Source organism: Triturus cristatus, chromosome 3_2, assembly GCF_964204655.1.
Source record: "Triturus cristatus chromosome 3_2, aTriCri1.1, whole genome shotgun sequence".
Taxonomy (NCBI): Eukaryota; Metazoa; Chordata; class Amphibia; order Caudata; family Salamandridae; genus Triturus; species Triturus cristatus.
The window spans coordinates 695769713-695786084 of NC_140584.1; the positions used below are offsets into that span (position 1 = coordinate 695769713).

A 16372-nucleotide genomic window follows, 5' to 3' on the forward strand; every position below is an offset into this window, starting at 1 on the left:
TGGGACGCCCAATAGTACCTCCTGATGTCCGGGAGCGCAATGCCCCGTCATACCAGGGGAGAGTCAGTTTTGCAAGAGCGATACAAGCGCGACCGTCCCAAATAAGTCTCCTCTGTAAACCCTCTACCTCCCGGAAGTAGGCCGCCGGAATAATATCAAAGGAGTTCTGGAGTGCGTAGAGAAATCGGGGCAGGGACATCATTTTAAAAAGTGCCGCTCGACCGAGTGGCGACAACGGCAACCTACGCCAGCGAGCCACATCCAACTTCAATCGCCGGAGAGGAGGAAGGAGATTATGCTCATGGCGGACCGCCGGGTCCAACGATACGAAGACCCCCAAGTACTTGAAACCGGATTGCGAAATTTGAATGGGAAACCTATTCGGCAAGGGGGGAAGGCCACCGGAAATAACATACACACAAGATTTAGACCAATTAATGATCAGCCCGGAGTTTTTCCCGAAAGAAGTGAGGACGTCAAAAAGGACATTAAGGGATTCACGCGGGGAGGTGAGGTACAAAAGAATATTGTCGGCGTACAACGAGACTCGGTCCTCAAAGCCAGGGTACCACTGAATGCCCTTTATCGACGGTTCCTATCGGAGCCAGGCTGCGGGCGGTTCTAGAACAAGAGCAAAGAGCAGGGGGGACAACGGACACCCCTGCCTAGTACCCCTCCCGAGAGCGAAGGGCTGGGACACCCTCCCATTGACAACAACCTGAGCTAGCGGATCCGTATATAAAAGTCTCACCAAACTAATAAATCCCGCCCCGAAACCGAACTTCGCCAGTGTGGCCCAGAGGTATGGCCATTCTATCGTATCAAAGGCCATCGTGGCGTCCAAGGAAGCCAAGATGGCCGGCTCGGAAAGAAACTCTGCCCTGGCGAGAACGCCATGCAAACGCCGCAGGTTGAGAGCAGTGTTCCGGTGCGGAATGAAACCAGATTGATCCGGATGATTCAGGTCACAGATAACAGCGAGCAAGCGATTAGCGAGGACCTTGGCGAGAATCTTCGGTTCAGCATTCAATAGGGAAATGGGCCTGTATGAGGCACAACGATCACGAGGCTTGCCCTCCTTAGGAATCACAACTATGGTGGCCAGACGCTGGTCACTAGGGAGGGAACCAAGCTCACGCGACTCCAAAAACATATCACGGAGAAACGGTGCGACTTTATCCGGGCACAATTTGTACAATTCAATGGGCAATCCATTGGGGCCCATAGCCTTACCAGTACGAAGGGAACGAATCACGGTAGCAATTTCGTCGGCTGACAACGATGCCTCCATGCACTCTCGATCCTCTTCAGACAGGCAAGGCAGCGCAATGTCCCTCAACAAGGAACGAGAGTCATCCTCATCTCTCTCGGACACCGGGGAGTAGACCACACGAAAATAGTCAGCAAAACACTCCACAATCTCGCCAGGGTCAGTCACACGCACACCGTCAAAATTCTGAAGCACAGGGACCACGCGGTTCACTCTCTCCTTCTTATCAAGCCACGCAATCAGTTTACCCGCCTTATCCCCAACATCATACAGTCTACCTTGCTGTTCCCTGTACAGTGTCTTGGCAGCATCAGTAACAAGGGATTTGTATTCAAACTGTTTCAAGCTAAGGGCGTGGAGCCTATCCTGGGTGACACCTGAGTCTAGTTCAGCCTCCAACTCCAGTATTTCGGCCTCCAGCCTCACGACCTCCCCATTCCTAGCTTTCTTGGTCTCAGCTATTAAAGAGAGGGCCTGTCCACGAATAACAGTTTGGAAGGCTTCCCACAGGGACACTGAGGACAAGACAGACCCCTCGTTCTCCAGGAAGTAGTGGTTGAGCGACTTAATGAGGCTGTCGCGAGTCTTGGGGTTGCGCAGATGCCAAGGGTTAATAGGGGCGATCTGCCCCGCGGCTTGCGTCCCCGTATCGAAAAGCAGCCACACAGGGGAGTGATCTGAAATGCCCCGGGCCAAGTGTCGAACCTCCCCAACGTAGGTGGACTGGGCCGCGGGCATGAGGAAGTAATCAAGCCTGGAGAGACTCCCATGAGCCCCGGAGTGGAAGGTGTATTGACATTGCGTCGGGTGCATTAACCTCCAGCAATCCACCAGACCAAAGGTGTCCAAAAACCCACCAAGCCATGATTGGGAAACGGGAAGGGCCCTGGGGGGGTGACGATCCAGATCGCCGGATAGCACAGAGTTAAAGTCCCCACCCATGAGGAGAAGACTATCGGGGAGTTCCAGCAACATCCAACCAACATCAGAGAAAGTGGAGGTCTGGAGGCCTGGGGGAACATATATCGTGACTAAGGAAAGGGTCTTACCCTCCCACCTACCAGTTAGGGCGGCATAACGCCCTCTGTCGTCAAGGATAACATTATCAATCTCTAGTGGGAGGGAAGACCGGACAAGAATACCAACCCCTCTGCAACCAGTGGTGAACCCGGAGTGTGCAGCCACTCGGTATCCCCACCTATTCATAGCATGACACACATTGCCAACCAAATGCGTCTCCTGCAGGAGTACAACATCAGGAGTCAAACGACGCAAATATTGCAGTACAACACCCTGTTTGATACGATCCCCCAATGCATTGACGTTCCAAGATATCAACCTCAACCCACTACCCCCCATCCCCACAAAAGTAGCAGGAGTCTCCCCACAGAGAGCAGGACACCTGAAGCAAAGAAAGAACCAATATGCTGCCTTGAGAAAAGAAAACACAAACACCCCAACCAAAACCCGTTACACCTCCCTCCTCCCTGCACCCCTGCAGACTATAAAACCACCCCAAAATGCAGTGTGCCTGTCGCCCTAACAATCCCATTCTACAAAAAGACCCCGGAGGAGAAGAGAGGCTCGTCTCCACCCGCCACCCAGACACGAACTACTATAAGACAAAATATACAAAAGAGGTAGAACCCAACTGAGCAATGTCCGATTATCAAGGTTAGGGACCGAAAGGTCACTTCTGTGGAGGCTCACCACCCTCGGCACCGCCAGGGTGCCCGTTCGATCGCCCCGACCAGGCAGGGAATCCAACCAGTCACTCACATTGTCCGGTCGTTCGAAAAAGAAGGTCCGTTCCTCATGTTCCACTCGAAGCCTGGTAGGGAAAAGCATAGCATACTTCAAGCCCAGGTCCCGGAGACGTCGCTTAACCCCCTGAAAGCCCATCCTCTGTCTCTGAACAAGTTGAGTGAAGTCCCGGAAAAAATTGACAGAGGAGTTTTCAAATTTCACCGGGCCGTGCACCCTCGAAGCCTGCAAAATCGCATCACGGTCCCTGAAATGAAAAAGTTTAGCGATGATGGGCCTCGGGGGAGCGCCAGGCTTGGGCTTACCGCCCGGGACACGATGTGCACGCTCCACAGCGAAAAACTTGCTGAGTCCAGAAGGGGCAAGATGGGTAAGGATTAGATCTTCGACCAGGAGGTCAACAGAACGAGTCTTGGGATTCTCCGGAACACCTATGACGCGGATGTTGTTGCGTCTTGCCCTGTTCTCAAAATCCTCCAGCCGATGGGACATCAAGTCGTTGGCCGATTTCAGAGCGCCAAGGTCTGTTCGAAGTTCCGACACATCGGCCGTGAGGCTGGAAGTCTTCAAATCCAATGACTTCACCTTCTCGTTAGTTTTAGACAGGTCAGCCCTGATTAGAGTGACATCGATGGCGACCGTGTCAATTTTACGAGCCAGGGCCTCATACTGCTGGCCGATGGTCTCCTTCATGCCGGTGATGGCGCCCATAATGTCCTGCAGAGACAAGTCAACAGGGGCAGAAGGGTCTTCTCTGGCGTCCTCCGGGGTACTGCTGGAGAGCCCAGGGGATCCTTTGGCTTGAGTATAGCGGTCCATAACATTTGTCTGGAACTGTCCCCCACGAAGAGACGTCTTAGTCTTCCGCTTCTCGGGTTCACCCCTGCCCGTCATGGTGGAAGATGCACCCCGGAGGGGCCCACAAGGCCGAGTGAAAATGGCCGCCGGCAGGTCGGGCACCGACCGGCCAAGAAGCTGGCTCGTGGGGTCCGGAGAGAGTCGCGACTTGACCCAGTTCGCTGTAATGAGGAGGCAGCGATGACACCAGAAGGAGGCTGGATTGGTCCCCGGCCGAGCGAAACAGACCCTCAATCAGACCATGCCAGAAACCGAAAGCGAAACCGAAAGTGGGGATACGGCCACTGATGAGGTCCCACTGCCGTTGTTGTTCAACTACGTCCCGGCTCCACTGATCACCAAGTCCCCGGCACGGCCTCAAGGTGGGCCTCAAAAGTTCAAAGTGCTGTAGTTTCGGTCGCCCAAGTCCGATTCAAATTCTGGAAAGAGTTATGGACTCAGTCTAGGTTCACCTTCGAAAGCCCGTCCAAGAAATCAGGATATCATCAGGATAAATTGCGAGGAGTGGCGAGGGTCCGGGGAGCCCTGAGCTCACGCGACCATCTTGGATGCGCGCTAAGCTCCTCCTCTGTGATTCATTTGTGTGTGGCCCATTACAGAAGCAGAGTCATTTAGATCTTACTGACTACCTTCATGAAAGAATCTTTGGCTCTCAGATTCCCTGTGTATTCCTTTTGAAAAAAAAATAGACTATAGTGTACTGGTGTCAGGATTCTGAATGGTGGAAAGCAGTGAGGAACCATTGCTAGGTACAGCACCCTCGAGGTTCACATAATTTTCAATTAACAGTCTGATAGTAGCAACTCAAGGGGCTGAACAATTTTAACATGTACAGCAGATTGTAGTACGGCTCAAAATAATACAGTAAAGAAGCATGCAATTGAGGAATGTAATAAAAGCATTCACTGCAGGACATTCAGCGCAACAACACCAGAAATACTAGTGGGTCTTGGGTAGGTATGTCATCTGATGAAAACAGAAACATTGTGTTCATTCACACAATAAGTCAGTATAGGGTGTTCATGTTCTATCTTTGACCTCTTGCCTCACAGTGTTTTTAAGGGACGATTTATTTTTTTGTCAATAACCAGTGTTGTTTTTCCTTTTCAGACTGCGACTTTGAAACTGCAGGACTACCCATCATTATCACATTTTGTATTACAAGTGCCCACAACAAATGGGAGCCAGGTACTAACCTACCTTTCACTGATTGACTTTAAATGCGTATTCAAAACAACATCTAAAGCTATAGAATATCTACTGTGCAGGTGAACATGGATTGAATTTCATTATTGAAGCCTTGTGATACTTTGTCTGGAAAGGCTATTTTCAAATGTTAATTTCTTGGTCTGTGTGGGTGACAATTACTGTTTTCAAGGTCAATACTGTATTTCTATTAGAAAAATGGCCATGTCAAGTTCCCTTTCTTAAGCAAGTGGTTTGGTTTAAAGGTAGTCTTAGAGATAGGTGTGTAGGTACCTGTACTCAAGAGTTTGTAACAGGGAACCCTAAACATCAGGTACCATGGCCCTGCTATGGTACATAAAAGCAATTTGCGATGCTATAGAAAGGTTTTTTTATTAGCAATTTAGTGACCAAATGTAAAGAATTGTTCTGTTCCAAATGCTATTTTTATTTTCATGAGGGGTGTTATGAAATGTTGGTGAGTTACCCTCTGATTCTGTTGAACACTAAAATAGAGGTCAACAAATCAACGGTGGGTCAAAGTATTGGTAAAAGCTGTGATTTTTTACATATTGACATACTTCTAGCCATACTTATGTGGGAAAACCATGACGCTTCTGGAACGAGGAATAGAAATGTGCCTCAAGTGTAGTGACGTTGGGTAGTCGGGGAATTTGATTGTTGTGCCTAATTCAAATCCAGTCATAACATGAGCTTGGCTGTCCTTTTGTTCTTCTTTGATTTCTTTGCTCAGTGCCCTTACAGTGATTGAACTCTATTGTGTGCCAAAGTCTCAGGTACCAACCAGCTTTGTGATTAATCTTTTCAGCATTGTCTAATAGTCAACGTTGATTGCCTATGGTCTGGATCATCAGTTTGTTGCTCTGATTGGTCACTAAGTATATGGCTTGGCTTTGCACCAGAGGGACCAAAATTTCTGTCAAGGCTGATAGTGTAGCATATAATTAATTCCAGGGCTTTGGAACTCTGAGATAGATGCCTGTGTTTCTATTATTTGAATGTTGGCGGAACGATTATTTGCCATGTTGATGATCTGAGGGTTCTGGTTGATGTGTGGTGCAGGTTTCGGTAGATACACCAAGCCTGTGCTATAATAAGGCTTGTACATAGCACAGTGTATTTTGAATTTGATTCTTGCTTCCACTGGGAGCAAGTGAAGGACAAGTGCTGCGTGGTCCCTCTTCTTTAGGATGAGGATCAGCATTGCTCTCTCAGTTATTTTTCCAGAGGCTGGTGTTTACTCTTCCTATAATTCAACCATGCCTTTAATTAGTTCTACTTAGTTGTAGCTTGGAGAAACAAAAGTATCTTTCTTTAAAAGCATAGAAAGTTAATGTTTTTTTCGCTTCATTTATTTGAGGCACTGAAATGAAATCTAGGTAAAAAATAATTACTAGGACTTTAACATTTCCTGTAGGAACATTAGCTGGCCTCAGCGTTGATTGTTAAAATGAAGATGCCTGTCCATTGTCCAACTCACTCTCATAATCTCTCTTTTAGTGCCATTTAAGCAAAGGAAATTTATGTTAGTGTTGATGCCATTTAGACATATAACGCTCACTTTAGTTATGTTGGCCTAGCTCCATCATCAATTTTTAAGTGAGAACAGAGAGGAGGGGCAGCAGCATAGAACTAGAAATTGAGGTGGTGGAATTCAATAACCTCAACTAAAGGGATTCTGTAAATATCGACTGCTTGGGGTGTGAAAGTGTTAAAGGCAGCATCTAAGCAGCTGGACCTGTAACGTTTGGGCTGGAATTACAGCTGCTTCTCAGGTGGTCACCAGGTATTCTACATCTGCCTCCTGTCATGTCACTGCAGCAACAAGTTTTTTCTCAGTTCTGAAGTATAGTCAGCACTCATTGGGGGAGCAGACCGTTTTTTCCAGTCCTTTCTCTGCATAGGTTCACAGAGCTTCTTCAAGTGAAAACGTGAACTCTGATCTAGCTCAAAGGGTCAGCCTTTACTAAAGAATAGTGACATTTGGGCCCAAGCCAGCATGACAATCAAATTTAAAGTTGTCCTCAAGTTTTTGGAGCAAATTATTCCTTGCAAGATCCATGTTTTGGATAGGTGTACAGTTCAGTGTTCAGCAGCTATTTAAATTTGCAGAGTGCCTTTGGGGATGTTAAATGTCCCATATTCAAACTAGGCAGCCTCCAAACTATCCAGGGGTGCCAGTAGATCCATCTGTATGCCGTTCAAGTAGTCTTTCCACCTTGTGCTGAACACCGATATTAGACAGAAATCCTCCTGGCTAGCGAAAATACTAATCGACAGTGGATGAAGAGTGGCAAGACATTCTTCACCCCAAATATTATAACCCAGTAGATCCACGTGGGTGAATGTAATTTTATTCTTTGCGTCAAGGGTTAGTTGATCTGCCAGTTACCACAGGTCAGATAAATGGTCCTAAAAAATCTTGCAGTACCATGTGATGACCAGCCAATCACAGGCAATTGCTGGGCTCCTGCTTCCCCAGCAGCTCAGGAAGCAGGATGTGGCTGACAATAATTGAAGCATTCTATCCATCACTTTTTCTGCTGCTTCCATAAATGAGTATGCTAGACCCAGATCACATGTTCACTATGCCGTAGGACTCAAACTGCACATCAGTAATGTGCTAGGCTGTTACTACTGGAGCAGGACCAATGCTGATTTACATATGATTGGTCCTGGTCTGATCAAGCCCAATAAGCTAAGAGTAATTACCAGAGGCTTAGATTCATGCAGTCCACCCATTACTTTTTTTTTTCTAGTAAGTTAAATAATACATAATTTTTTCAGATCCCTGTGAGTACAGGAGACTGGTGACATTTTTATTATTGATTTCTTTATTGATTTTGCAAAAAAATAATTAAACAAACAAAGCCAAAGCAACAAATTACAAATAATACCAAAGGAAAAAGAAGTTGTAGTGTACATACATTGCACTGCAGTGGTGCATCAAATGTCGACATGTATAATACAGATCCATACAGTATATTGACAGAAAGGTATTACATCCACGGAACAGGAATTTGTCTGACCTAGTATCCAAGATCAAACATAAACTAGCTTTTACCGGCTATGTATCTCTGGTATAATCCCCAGAAATGTTGGGATCTACTCTACGGAGGGAGCAGCTCGATGTATAGCTCAGTTTGTGTGTTTCAAAACAGCATGTCTCTAGACCATTGTGTGACAGAAGGAGGAGGACAACGAGCCCAATGCATAACAACCCTACACTTAGCAATCAATAGACTTATATCTACCAGTCTACGGATATCTTTTCGAACTTGCTTAGAATAACCCAGGTGAGCTAACATAGGGTCAGGTGTCAAATGTTCCCCTATGATGTTACATAGATTTTGAAATATCAGTGCCCAGTATTTTGCAATATCAGGGCACAGCCGGGCCAAATGTATGAAACCAACTTGGTCTGCACTACATCTCTCACATCTCGCAGTATCTCTGAGGCCATATCGATGCAGACGAGCCGGGGAATGATATACCCTATTCAGGAATTTGAAGTGAATGAGTCTATGACGGCCATTTAGCGATACCTTCATCGTGGCTTCACAAAAATAGAGCCATTTATCTTCATCTAATGTAACTTCCAAGTCAGATTGTCACTCCAGTCTGGCCCTAATGTAAAAGTTCTGACGATAATCTTGTGTCATGCCATAAATCTTGGAAACAAGATGACAGGGTGATACTGCCTTCAATAACAGCAAGAAAGGACCCACTTCTGGAGGTTCTATCATCTCTTCCCAAAGCGCATGCCTGACTCTGTAAAAATGGAACATCACCAGTGGAGTTATAGCTTGCTGATCTACCATTATTTCTTCCCAGCTACGTCCCTTGCCATCTTCAAATAGCACTCCTATGTTTGAAATACCCAACTGCGCCAGGGCACGTAATACTTTTGGCTCATTAAGAACTGGCAGCCACTGGCATAGCTCTATTGGGGCAAGCGGGGAGTACAAAATTGAGGCGGCTTATCTTTTAAGTAAGTTCTGCCAAGCATGGGAAGTGGCATTGATGGAGTCAAAGAGACCTGTGCATCGAGATGGTGCTTGATACAGTACTTACACTAGAAGAGAAGGCGCCGCCGCCACCTGTTCAATATGTAAATGAGGAGGGTGGATTGTTGATGTAAACAATAAAAAGCATGGGAGCACTGCGCGACTCTGTAGTAGAATTCTAAGTCTGGTCCCCAATGTCCATTTCTCACGTGACCCGGGGTTGTTTGCCAGCCCAGGCCAGACGTATCAGTGAGCACGTTATACATTTAAAAAAGTGGGCTGCAACGAATTTTGGGAAAATGGAACACGTTTAGAGGCAATATCTGTGAACCCCCGGTGGCGGACTCAGAGTCCGAGCTGAGTGACTGAGGCTGAAGTCGTACCATTCTCGCGGCCTGGGGAGGGGCGTGATGTGGGATGGATGGGAGGGCGGGGGGAGACGGGGGATGGCTATCACAGGTGGGGTGTGCAGGGATTCTGATTTTTGTGGCTTGTCTGGAAAGGACAATATGCTAATGGTGATACTGCGTTGGAATGTGATGTAATGAGACAAGGTGCATTTATGTTTCTGTATGTGTTAATAAAGTGTTTTTTTTTTAAAAAGTGGGCTGGCAAAACCATAGGATTGCTCAACAATAAAAACAGAAATCTGGGAAGCACCACCATTTTCATTAAGGAGATAAGGCACAAAAGCGATAATGGCAACCGCACCCATCTTGGATGCCTAGATAGCGCACAGATTCAGCCGACCAGGTCAATGGGAAATCAAAGTTTATAGGCTCCATGGCTGGAGTAAGGGGGAAAATGATGGACTTAGACCAGTTGATTTTGAGGCCCGAGTATTCTCCATATCGAACCACTTCCCGTAGCACCGGGGAGAGACTAACCTCTGGGTCTCTTATATATAATAAAGTGTCATCGGCGTAAGTAGAAAGTATTAAATTGTAATTGAGAAAGCAGATTTCTTGATGACTATGGTACTCCCTAAGTGCACAGACCAGGGGCTCTGCAACAATGTCATAAAGTAGGGGCGATAGCGGGCACCTCTCTCGAGTACCTCTAGAGATTTTTATAGGAGAGGTCACCAGGTCCCCTACTGAAATCCTGGCCGTAGGGGCGTTATATAGAACCCTCACTAGTTGTAAAACAAAAAGGTCACCAACTCCCATGCGCCTCAGCATCGCTATCATGAAGGGTTATTTGACTGAATCAAATGCCTTTTTCGGCATCGAGGAAGATAACAGCGGCTTTTATGTCAGGGTTTGTATGTTGAATAGCACCAAAATCTGTCTGCAAATTATGCTATTGTCACTTCCAGGGACAAACCCTGCTTGCTCAGGCCCAACCAGCTGCGGCACTAGGGGCGCAAGACGGTAGGCCAACACTTTAGCGAATATATTAGTATCCACATTTAACAGGGACAATGGCCAGTATGACGTAGTCTTCAGGGCTCTTCCCCGATATTAATAGGGTGACAATCAGAGCTTCGTGCATAGACCTGGGCATCTCCCCCCTCTTTCCTATCTCCTCAAATAATGTGATCAGGTGAGGCACCAGAAGTTCCCTAAATTCTTTGTAGAAAGAGACTGTTAAGCCATCCTGCCCCGGGGCTCCACCAGACCTCATGGAGCTCAAAGCGGTCTGGATTTCCCAGGATTCCAAAGGTCACATAAGATACACTTTGTGTTCTCCCGCTAGCCATTAGAGTTTGATATATTCCAGGTAGTTCAGTACTAAAGTCTCATCTGCCACCCCTTTAGTGCAGTACAGATCTGTATAATATTCTTTAAATCTGTCTGCTATGCCTTGAGGATCCTGTATAAGCTCTCCAGTTGAAGAGCGCAATTCCGTAATAAAAGCGGCCACTCTCCTGCCCTTCAGTATGGCTGCCAAGCTAGCCCTCTTTATATGTTTTCACTACAACATATTTCCCCAGATACTTAACTTCCCTATCTGCAGACTCATGGTATTCCTCCAAGGTGTTTTTAAGCTCTTCGAAGAGCTAGTCCTACCCACCCTCCCATACCTCCTTCTCTAGTGTAGCTATTTTCTTTTCCAGTGTTTTCAGAGACCCTCTAATGGACTGTAGCACTCCGAAATGTTTGGTCATCGTTATCCTTCTTATATACACCTTAAACGTTTCCCACACCGTGGCAAACTGGGAGACAGAGCCTATATTTGTGGCGAGGAAGGTTTCAATCGCTTCTGACAGTTCAAACTTAAATACCGAGTCAAGGAGAGCGTAAGGAGGAAACCTCCAGGTGAATGGGGCTGGTCCTTTGGATGGACTAGTGAGGTCTAGCTGGATAGGGGAATGATCTGAAAAAGAGCAGGGGTGTATCTCACAACCATGAATCAATGAGCTCAAGGATCTAGAAGTAAACCAGTAATCTATTCTGGTGTATAAATCATGTGGGGCTGAGTAATGTGTAAAGCCCCCCCCCCCCCCCCACTCTGTCTCGAGCGCCAGACATCAACCAGATCCAACTCAACAATAGCGTCTTCTATTTGCTCTAGCAACTAGGGATTTACGCCTGCTCGGCCCTCCTGAGCAATCTAGCACCGGATCTAAGACACAGGTAAAGTCCCCTCCCCACAGCTGAGGAACTAGTGCCAGACTTTGCATGCGCCCCAATAAAGCTCCATAAAATTGAGGGTTGTCAAAATTAGGGCCATAGACATTGACTATGATCCAATCCAACCCCTACCCTCTGCATCTAGAGATGGCATACCTGCCTTCCTTATCTGTCTCAATTGCTTCCAATGAGATACTAGTTCACTGGTTGACCCAAGTAATTACCCCCTGTGCATGAGTAGAAAACCCTGCAGCATGAAATTTACCACGCAGTCGTTTACATGTGAGCATCGAGCTTTCCGCAGGTAAGTGGGACTCTTGCAGGAGAGCAACGTACACATTATGTCTAGTGAGATTAGCAATAACCTTTCTAGTTTTCCTGAAATCATTCAGGCCACGGATATTCCACGTTAACAGTCACAACCTATCCATCGGAGGTTAAGCTAGGGGTCTCTTTCTCTGCATTATATTCTATTTGCATTCCCCAGGGTATCTTCCAGAGTTGAGGCAGCACCACTCGACTCAATTGACAAGTCGTCTACACTACAATAACATATACATCATACAAATCAAAAACAAAAAGAATTAAGAAAACAAGAAACCAATACACCCCACCTCCCACCCCATGCGAACCCCAACTTAGCACAGTCGAAATCCCCCCCCAACAACCTTCCCCACCAAAATAAATCAGAGAAGAACATAGAGTGAGTAACACGCAGGGGCAGATGTTACCTCAGCTCCGGTAAAAGCACTTCTAGTACAATTTACCTCATTGCCAACTAAATGAATCTAGTGCATCCATTACAATAGATAAACTGCTTTCGCTATGTAACAGCAGGACTATCAACCTGAAAACTAGTTTAAACCAACAATACATCTCGCTCTCACATCGGAGCAATGTAGTTAAAACTATACTTGGGATACGTAGAAGCCACGTGATCCTGGAAAGAAGACCAGACTCACCGGATGCAATCCACAAGACACCTACTATGGACGCAGGGGTGAGTCTAAGGGCAAATCAGAGCAGTTCAGACCAACAAATAGCAAGTGTGTCTAACATGTAGATGTTCCTTCAGTCCTCTTCATCCAGTCCGCCACCAGCAGCCTTGTCCAGTTTCTCTGATTCTCTGTTCCTCGTTTCCATCTTAGAGTGTTCCTTCGAAGCTTTTTGCAACGATTTTGAGTCTAAGAAGATTTTGGATTTGTCATTCATAGTGACCGTGAGCCTGGCAGGATACAGCATGGCGTAGTCTATGTTTGTACACGCAATCGTCTCTTCAAGGGTGCGAACTGTCGTCTGGCTTCTTGCACCCGCATAGTAAAATCCGGGAACAATGTTTTTTGGAGCCCTCATAGTGCAAGTATTTCTTTTCTCTGGCTTGCTTCAGGGCAGCGTCCCTGTAGTTTAACAGTTTTGCTATCACCGGGTGCGATGGGGCACCAGGGGGAGGTTTAGGGACAAGAGACAGGTGAGCACGTTCCACCACAAAGATATTTGAAAAAGTTCCCCGGCCAAGGAGCGTGGCCATGTTGCCTATCGTAGTGGACTCTGGCAGGCCTGTGATGCGTAGGTTGCTTCTCCTGGACCGTCCCTCTAAATCTTCAACTTTGTCCTGGAGCGCTGTTATCATTTTCGCCATCTGCTTTTGTGTTGTGTCAACCTCAGTCTGTGCTTCCTCCACCTCCGACACCCGCCGTTCTGTCATGTCGAGTCTTTCATCATTTTTATCAATGCACTCTGACATTCTGGCCATACGATACGCAAGCGTATCTATTTTCCCATCTATAGACGCCAAACATTTCTGCATCGCCGCCAGGATCTGTTTGATGTTCCCCCTCCCTTTGTTCTGGCGCATCTGATTGCTCATCTGAAGTTCGAGCGACACTCGGGTCTCTAGATCTCGATTGCCGCTGTGCAAATTGTAGCTTGGATTGCGTCTTGTCGACTTTATCCATATTGGGGTACTATGGCGGGCCAAAAGCCTCCAGGGCCATGGTATCTCCCAGAGCACGCACAAAGGCAAACTGCGTCACCCGCCAAAGCAATCAGAATGGAATAGGAGGCACCGCAGTTTCCAAAAGGAGGTATTACCGCCAAGAAAAGGAAGAGAGGACTCCTAGTGCGTTAGGTAGTGAACCAAGTGGCGCCGCCAGGTAAGTGAGAACCCAAGATTGCACCGTCATTGGACGTATTAGGGCCTAAGTATAGCTACGCCTGTCGTCTCTGGCTCCTCCCGGTCACATCCCCGTCACACCACACTGTTCAGTGAATGTAAGGCCACTGTGCCGGTAATATCCTCTAAGATGTATGAAATAATAGTGCAGGACAGATCCTCCAGCAGCTCTCTTTCTAAAGCGGGGGAAGCGTACGATGGCTGCACAGCCAGGCACACTGAGCCAAGGACTAATTTAGGTAGGCCAAAGGGTGAGCTCCCTGCCTCAAAAGATGGGAATGGAGGCCTAGTAGCGCATATGTCACCCCTCAGGTGAGCTCTCCATGTCCCCGTACCTTCACTGCACGATCCCGGTGAGCCCTGGGACGGTAAGCAACAAACTCCTTCCACGGTGGTGGCCCGTGACCCAGAGAACTGTGAACACGTGTTAACTCGTCGCGGAGTCTTAGCGGGTGTCCGCTGCGGAAAGCAAGGCTTAGGCTGTCTGCACACACCTAAACGATCAGCTCCGCAGGGCCGCTTCCGTAAGAACACTGCTTCGGCGTCGGCAGTTCATCCAGGCAGGTCGGGTCGCGTCCGGTATCCCAGTCCCCCGCGCAGCAGTGCGGCTGCACCAAATACGCTACACCGGGGCGTAGGCTGCTGCTACAGGCCGCATATGTCTCTGCCGTCAATATTCCTCGTAGACAGCTATAAACGCAGGGTATGAAAGAGCAAGATATGCACAGCTCAATCCGTACGTTTAAAAGCGGAATCGAGTCGCGGATGCCAGGATACTGCAGTATCTCGTAGATGGCTCGCGGAGCACTCTTAGAGCGCGGCCATCTTGAGTCTTGGCAAGCGCCGCCCCCCAACTAGTGACATTTTTTACCAAAAATAATTCTTGATCATTTTTTTTTCACCTGAGAAGCATTTTTTCCACTTGTGGTCTTCCATTGCATGACACTTTTTTGAAAATTGTGTATTTACATGCATTACTTTTTTAAGAACAAAATTGTGGCCCGAAGCCCAGCCATTTCAGAACCCTGTCAAGAAAGGACCAGTCTATTGAATAAAAGGCCTTTTCAGAATCTCCCAGGATGAGGGCCCGATAATCTTGGGTGGCCTGGGCGTGGTCTTTTGCAGTGTCTGGTGCTTTGGCGGAGGATTAACCCGTATTGGTCTGGGTGGACCAGAACCGGGAAGACTTTGACTTATCGACGAGCTAGTATTTTGCAAAGATTTTCAATTCTACATTAATTAATAATGTAGGTCTGTAGAAAAACCATTGGTTAGGGGGTGTCCCTGTTTGTGGTGAATTACTATGGTAGCTTGATCCAGCTCTGTCGGGAACGTCCCCACTTCCAGATCCCCTTGGTAGAGTGCAAGGAGATGGAGGGTTATGTGACCTCAGAACTTATGGTAATATTAAACAGGAAATCTATCTGGGCCTGAGGTTTTCCTGGATTTCAGATCAGAAAGGGCTTCCCCAATTTCTCTGGCCTCAAGGGGTAAATATAGGTTCCCTCAAGCCTTCTCAGAAAGAAATGGCATTGGAATATCATAAAGAATGGACTTATCCTTCTCGCTATCAAGATGCGGGTAGAGGTTGCAATAATAAGCGGCGAATGGCTCCGCAATGTCTGTGGCATTAGTGTGCCTCACCCCTTGTTTATCAAGGACAGTAGCTATAATCTGGGAAGTCATATATCTCCTGGGTAGCGAGCCAATAGAACAATTTACCAAACTTATCTTTATTACACACACACTGATGCCCTCCAGCATTGCTAGACTACCTCTAGGACAAGGTGACACAATCGTTTTCTGTATAGGGTTAACTGCTGTTGAAGTGTCACTGATGGCATCACCTGGCATGCCCTTTCTTGTGCCAGTCTCAGTTTTTCTAGCCGGTCATATTAGTTTCTTTTGCTCTTTTTTGCGGATAAATGCTTTGTCGATCTCTCCAATCGTCTCATTCCTGACTGCCCACAACGCAAGTCCTCTTAAACAGTGTTGGCTTCTTCAATGCTGACACAGCCCGATGCAATACTTCTCGTCCCCTGTACCATAGCATCGCTTGCAAGTATCCGCAAGCCCCAACGACTCCCTCGACGACGACATAGGATCTCACGCCGCAGCTTTTCATCGATGGTCCAATTAGTAGAACCGGAGATAAAATATTTTAAATGTTGGTGGAAACCTAAGGTGCCAAAAGTGCCAACTGTGGCTATCTGGTCGCGGTAGACCGCGCCCAAGTTGCAAATTCATGCTGATCATGATGGAGCGTGGGTCACATTCAGGACTGAGTTCAGTCCACTGAGAAAGTACCTTGTGGGTCTGTGTGTCGAGATGCAAAATATTTGTGTCAAGATGCGCTGGCTGGCGTTGAGGAGCTGTGGCCTAGGACCTGTGATGTACGGTTAGCGTTGAAATGCGTCACACAGCTTTAGAGTTGAGGACCATCGATGAAGAGCTGCGGTACGAGATCCTATGTCGTCGTCGAGGGAGTCGATGGGGCTTGTGGATACTTGCAAGCGAT

General features: G+C 47.3%; 1 protein-coding gene across 1 annotated transcript in view; it reads left to right on the forward strand.

The window, feature by feature from the left end:
- PGAP1 (post-GPI attachment to proteins inositol deacylase 1) overlaps window positions 1-16372 on the forward strand; it is a 760293-nt gene that overhangs the window by 250978 nt on the left and 492943 nt on the right. Inside the window, exon 13 of the mRNA XM_085648756.1 lies at window positions 5003-5080. Within this exon, the coding sequence (XP_085504882.1) occupies window positions 5003-5080 (78 nt within the window). The remainder of the gene's footprint in view (window positions 1-5002; window positions 5081-16372) is intronic.